The sequence below is a fragment of the Pygoscelis adeliae genome, unplaced genomic scaffold, assembly GCF_000699105.1.
Source record: "Pygoscelis adeliae isolate BGI_AS28 unplaced genomic scaffold, ASM69910v1 Scaffold114, whole genome shotgun sequence".
NCBI classification, from domain to species: domain Eukaryota; kingdom Metazoa; phylum Chordata; class Aves; order Sphenisciformes; family Spheniscidae; genus Pygoscelis; species Pygoscelis adeliae.
Window position 1 is genome coordinate 3,814,563 of NW_008824587.1, and position 6,526 is coordinate 3,821,088.

General features: G+C 59.2%; 1 protein-coding gene across 1 annotated transcript in view; it reads right to left on the reverse strand.

Moving 5' to 3' along the window:
- Positions 1-301: 301 nt before the first annotated feature.
- Positions 302-6,526, reverse strand: part of PRDM12 (PR domain containing 12) — a 19,972-nt gene continuing 13,747 nt past the window's right edge. The window contains exons 2-4 of the mRNA XM_009322182.1: positions 6,091-6,246; positions 1,690-1,801; positions 302-684 (exon numbers count right to left, since the gene is read on the reverse strand). Of these exons, the coding sequence (XP_009320457.1) occupies positions 302-684; positions 1,690-1,801; positions 6,091-6,246 (651 nt within the window). The remainder of the gene's footprint in view (positions 685-1,689; positions 1,802-6,090; positions 6,247-6,526) is intronic.

Genomic DNA, 6,526 nt, shown 5'->3' on the forward strand with positions numbered 1-6,526 from the left:
CCGCGCCACCCCCAGCACCAAGGGCCCCCACCACACCCCATCTCCCCAGGGAGGATCCCGCACGATGCGGCTGCACCAGAGGCTCGCAGAGCTGGGGGGGAGGTCCCCTCGCTCACCGAACAGCCAGCCAAACCCCATGCGAACGGTGATGCTCCAAAAATAAACCAGCACACACACCCCTTCAACACACAAAGCAGCCCTGCCTCTGCCCCCAGCTCTGCCAAGGGCCAACACCCCCCAGTTCATTGCATGTCTCAGCGCCAGTCTTTGCTGTCCGAAAACCCGCTGCTGCGCCGGGGCTTCACAGCACCATGGTGGGGATGTGATGGGCCAGGGAGGCGGGATGGGGCACGGGCAGGGCCGGCGAGTGAGCCTGCAGGGAGGCGTTGGGAGGCCGATGGCGGGCGCTTTTCTGGTGTGCCCGCAGCCCGGCGAGCTGGGAGTAGGCACTTTGGCAAACCTGGCACTTGTAGGGACGCTCGCCGGTGTGCAAGCGGACGTGGTTGCGGAGGGTGGAGGACTGGCTGAAGCGGCGGTTGCAGAAGCGGCACACGAAGGGCTTGTCCAGGGTGTGGATGCGCATGTGGGAGCGCAGGTTGCTGCGGGAGTTGAAGCCGCGGTGGCAGATGACGCAGCGCATGCGCCCCGTCGTGCTGGCCCCCGTCTCCACCGCATGGAAATCCTCTGGGGGCAACAGGGGACAGTCAGGCACTGCCCTCCGGCACAGCAGCTCACCCTCTCCCCGAGTCCCCAGGGCGCTGACTGCTCTAAATAACCACCCCGTGCCCCCTTGCTGGCTCCTCTGCCCGCTGAGGATACCCATGAGCAGAGACACCCATCCCGGGCAGAGCAGAGTCGCAGGCTGGCACATAGGGCTTTGGGATGGGGCCAGAGCTGGGAACGGGCTCACCCAGATTTAGGTGAGGGAGAACACTCAAGCCAATCTATCTCCCCTATAGATGGGCACAAAAAGCGCTTTCCCCCTCCCTCGGCTGCAAGTAGAGCTGGAGGCGGTGAGCGCAGGAACCCCCAGCTCACAACCGCGCTGCCCTGGCCTCCAGCCCAGGCTCTTTAGCAGCAGCACACCGTCCCTGTGTCGGTCCCAGCTTCTCCCCCTGCCCGGCTGGGCTGTGACCCAGCTTGCTCAGAGGAGCATGGGTGCGGTCTGGCTCTGAGCACGGCATCCCCAAAAGTGCCCGAGAGCTCTGCTGCCTGCCCGCGGAGGAGCACCTTGGGGAACCACCAAGACAAGCAAAGAGCGAAAGCCTGGGGAGAGACAAGCCTCCTGCAGTGGTGATTTGGGGAAAGATCTGTTAAATGCGGAGTGGGGACGTAGGCAGCTGCATCCACTCGGTGTTTCGCAGTGCGCTGGGAATGCCTTCCTCCCACTCACACGCCTGCCCTGCTCCTCCCTGCCCGGCTGCGTCGGGCAGCAGCTACTGGCCACCACACCAGCAATAGCTGTGGGCAAACCGGCCCGGAGGCGACACCACGAATTACTGGGGACCTGCTCAAGCTGTATGGATCTGTCTCATAGTCCCTGTGTTTGTCCCCAGAGAGTTGGGAGATCTGACATATCCCCTGGGATGTCCCTGCCCCATGCCCACCCCATGGCCTCAGAGCTGGGGACAGGGTGAATGGAGAAGGAGCAGGGATCCTGCACCCGTGGCTGTTTCCGATGTTACCTACCATGTTTGTTCTTCTTTTGCTCCTCTTCCAGCCCCGGCACACCTGGGATACCCAGGAAGGTGTTGTGGGAGTTCCCGTACCAGACCAGCAGCTCTTGGTCTGGGGGAATCATCTAGAGAGAGAGAGATACAGATGGGGGAGTCAGGAGGGGACGGTGAATGGCTCCCTCTGCATCCTCGGCTGGTCACTTTGGACCTACCCTGGCCATACCCAATCTCCTGTCAGACCCTGCTGCCATCTGGGATCTGCCAGTGGTCCCCAGCACCCCCCAGGCAGGCACGGCATTGCCCAGGCTGCAGCACTGAAGGCAATGGCACGGCTCAGCCCCATCCACCACCAGCACAAACCTGCACTGGGGTCTCCCCCAGGCTGGGCCACAAGCAACATGACAGGCAAATAAGCAGCTACAGAGCACACAGACGGAGCTGGGGTCTCTGGAGTGAAGGACTCAGAGGTCCCTGCAGCTCGGGGAGATGAGGACACGGAGGCACAGAGAGACACGTAGAAATAAGTCATTTGTGGGCCCATGAACTGCAGCGAGGCACAAGTGACAGAGACCAAAGCAGGGAGCCATGACACAGAGCCCCGGCTCAGTGCTCCTGCAGAGCGTTTCAGCTCTGGACGGAGCCATCGGTACCCTCCTGCTGTAGGGCACAGGCAGCACCTCCCACCCGACCCTGCTAGGGCTTATTTTAGCAGGTGGAAATGCAGATACGCCAGTGAAGGACTCGTCATCCCAGGGATCGGGGGAGAGCTCGGGGGCTGCTATAGGAGAGCGCGGCTCGGGTGCGAGATGCTGCCTACGTCCCAGACCAAAGCCCCGGTGCCTGTGACAGCCCAAGGAGATCTATAGGGCCAGGGAAGGGCTTTGCACCACCCACGCTCCTGTTTCCCTGAAACGATGGCACTTCTTCCCCTGTTGTTCCCGTTATGTTCCTGCACTGCCGGGGCGGCCGGAGCGAGCAGCCAGGAAATGCCGTTCAAGCCTCCCCGCATGCAGCAGCCGTGGCTGAGAAGACGGATGCTCTCAGACCAGAGCAGCTGCTTCAGGCAACGGTAATAACAACATCACTGCATAAAAAATACACATATTTTTCCCTTGCAGGTCCCTAGTGTTAAGAACCTAGTTTAGAAATGGGAAAGTCCCTTGTTTCGGAGGACAGCTTTCCATACACAGAGTAGTCCAAGAAAAGCATCATCCACATGAAACACAGATCATAAGTTAGATCACCCAAGCACTGAAAATGTGCCTAATTTTAAGCACCTGAAAGCAGTGGGAATTTGACTTCATATGTTTAAGTGTCCGTCTGCATAAAGACCTCACTGGGACTGCAGAGTAGGAATTTGGGAGGCAGGGGAAGCCGATATAATTTCGCATCCCAAATTGGTGCTGTTTCTTGGTATCATTTTCTCTTAACAGAAAATGAATTATTTTTAATACAAGCAAGTAGAATAAAATATCGCCAAAAGGATAAAACATATTGCATGTGTGCATACATGTGTTCATGCATGTTTATATTCTGCTGGAGCTGGTGCACATATGCCAGCAGCGGGTGAGCACCCATGTGCATACACCCCAAAGCAATTTAAATTGCCCCCCCAGGAATCTCATGGCCTTCAGATCAAAGGCCAAAACTTGCCGCCCTCACTTTATTTTCCAGCAGCAGCAACTTGAAATTGCTGAGGAAGAGGATGGCAAAAACAAATTAGCAAGTAAGGGCAGGAACGGGCAAAACACATGAAAATATTAAAGGCAAATAGTGAAAAAGGCACCCAATAAATCTGATTTTGTGGTGGGTAGGTGAGAAAGGCATCCTAAGAGATACTATGCTGGAGTCACGGTGCAGCAGAGGCGGATGCAGAGCGACAGAAGCCAGGCAGCTCACGGTGCCCGCCGGGCAGGGGATGCAGCAGGCGGGGGGCAGGAGGCTGTGCGGGGGGGCAGGAGGCTGACGGTGCCCGTGCACGGACACGTGTGCTGCTGAGAGAGGGCACTGCTAAGATCAGGTCGGTGTTTGCGTATCCTGCCTGAGACTGAGCTGTTCCAGCTGGTCTCGGGCTGATGCTGCGCTCTGGGTCCAGGATTTGTGGTGAGGGAGGTGACAAGGCAGGAGCGGGGGGTAACAAGCGGGGAGCTCGCTGGGGTCCGAGATGCTGCATTTGTGTGCCCGTGACTCCGCGCTAGGGGATTAACGAGCAGAGAGAGAACTACAAAATGAAAATCCTCTCTTGCTTTTCCTCTTCTTGAGCGCACAAACCCCAATGAGTTTGAACAAGCAATCGGTTTTGGACTGCATGCCGGTGTGCCTGCAGGCACGTTGCACAGGCAAGAATGGGGACCCCACGAGAGATGCAGATCCTCGACCTGTCGTGCCCAGCTGCGACCCAGCTCCTCACACACTCCATGCTTCCCTTCCTCACACTCGCAACATGGAAAGCCCCGGCCCCTTCTGTTCCTCCCGGCATGGAAGGACCCATGCTGATCCGGCAGCAGCAGGAGCAGGAGTACCGCCAGGCGCCTACCGTGCCCGGGGAGCATGCCGCAGTGTGACGGCAGGCACCCTTCATCCCCACTTTCACCTCTCTCTCACTCGGGGTTCAGCACTCTCAACATTTCAACTTTGCTGCTTGTGCTGAGGGAATTAAACTCATCCTGCTCTGATGCGCGCCGCTTCAGCCCCAGGAGCAAGCCTGCAGATTGACTATGACGGTATGGGGCCTCTACACACACCTCCCCAAATATCGGCTCACCTGCCCCATCATCCGTGCACACACAAGGTGAGAGAAACATGGCTGTATTCCTAATTACACCATGGCTACCTGGAATTATTTTACTTCTTTGCATAATTTAAGGACAGTAATAAAAAGCAACTAAGCTGCTGTCACACCAGGCACAGCTGCCCACAAGAATATCAGGTCTTAAAAATGGGTACAGCTGAAGCCTATGGAGGGGTGTCCAGGATGGGGAGAGCAGCACAGAAGCACTTGGGGCTCTCGCAGCACTGCACGGGGAAAGGCGGCGAAGCCCTGAGGAGGCACGCAGGACTCTCCCGCAGCAGAAAATACCTGTTCTCTTCTTACCCGCCCACTCGCCTTTCCCATCCCACTGAGGCAATCCCAAACCCAGCCCTGATGCTGGCTCAATGCAGGACTGAGCCGTGGTCCTGTGCCGTGGAGTATTTGAGCATCTGCTCCTCTGCAAGCCAGCGCAGGAGCCCAGATAGATCCGGGGAGCTGCCCTTGCCCACGGAACCAGCGGGCACTCGTGCTCTTTCCCAGCTAAGACCCTCTCCCAGCTGTGAGCAGCCGCGGGAGCCTGCACTCCTGAGCGTGCCAGACTGCGGACCTGATATTGGAGAGGGACAGTCCCACAGTGCTGGTCTGGGATGGAATGGGAGATGTTCCCTCTCGCGACTCTAAGCTGAAGCAGCTGCACAGGGACACCTCCCCGAGCTACCACCTTCCTCCACCTGCAACAGCATCGGGTTATGGGGACACCGTACACAAGCAGGGCTGGTCCCTGCTGTCACTGCGTGACTTGTACGCACGTAGCATCAATGCTACCAGGGTGCTGGACACCAACCTCCATCCCAGCATCTCCCGTGGGGAGCTGTGGGATGGGGGTACCTCCAGCCTTCCCCCCGCAACACGGCAGCCTGTGCCATGGGACATCCCTGAGAGCCAGCGCCTGCCCCTGCTTCCCCGCTGGGCCAGCACCCACCAGCGCTTCATATGGGAGTGCATGGATGAGCCGGGCAGGATGAGGCCCTTCCCCACGGCCCGCTGCAGACAGCTCGAGGCACAGCTGCGCCAGCGCCGCACCCTGCCTGCTCTGTAGCTCCCTGCCCGGCTCCAGCAGCCCCTCTCCTCCTCTCATGCTCCGTTTACAGCCAGAGCCGCTTCTGACCCCCTGGGCGAAAGCTGTGCAGAGTCAGGCACAGCCTGCACTCCGCACCTGGGTTTCACAGAAACCCCCCAAACTTTTCCCTGCTACAGAGAAGCAGGTTCTGCACAAAATCCCATTTTTCAAGAGAGCACCAAAACCCCGCTCCTGCCCAAAGCCCCGGCTGGGCCAGGATTGCAGCTCTTTTCACGCTTTACACCCCAAAATGAGCTTGGGCAGCGTTTGCTCTCGCTCTGCTCAGCACACATCACCCCATGAGCCCAGCGAAAGGGGAAAGAGAGGAGAAGGGCCACTCACTGCTCCCTGGGGTCTCCCTGAACCCGTTGCAATGGCCTTTCCCAGGGGATCTGGGTGCCAGGGACGGCAAAGCCACCCTGTGCTCCCACAGACACCCCAACAACGGCCCAAAGAACAAGGAAAGGTCTGTGGGGTGGGGGGGGGTCCCAGCACCCTGCTCCCCTCCTGCGGCTGCCCGGCTGCTTCCCGGCCCCGCTTACCTCAATGGCCTTGTAGAAGATGCTGTTCCCGATCTGGACCACCTCCAGGTTCTGCTCCTGCTCATTCCGGGCACATTTGATGTAGGTCATCCAGCTGCGGTGGTCCTCCTGGCTGGCATCGATGAAGTACCGTACCGTGCCGTCTTCGTTGAAGACCTGGGAGGGGGAGAGAGCGGTTGGTAGCGACGCTGCCCACAATGGACCGAGCCCCTCCGCCTCCTGCCTCTGGGATAAAGTCCCTGGCCAGGGACAAGCTCAAAGCCAGCACGGCCTCGGGGCTGACGCCCTGCCAGCAGCTGCCGCCTGCAGACGGGAGATGCCCAAACCCTTCCTGCTCACGGTGCTGGACCGCACATCCGCAGCGGGGCGGAGAAAGGGCGCCCTGCTCTCACCGGGCGGGCATGGCTGGCCCCGCTAGCCCATGTCCGCCCGGATA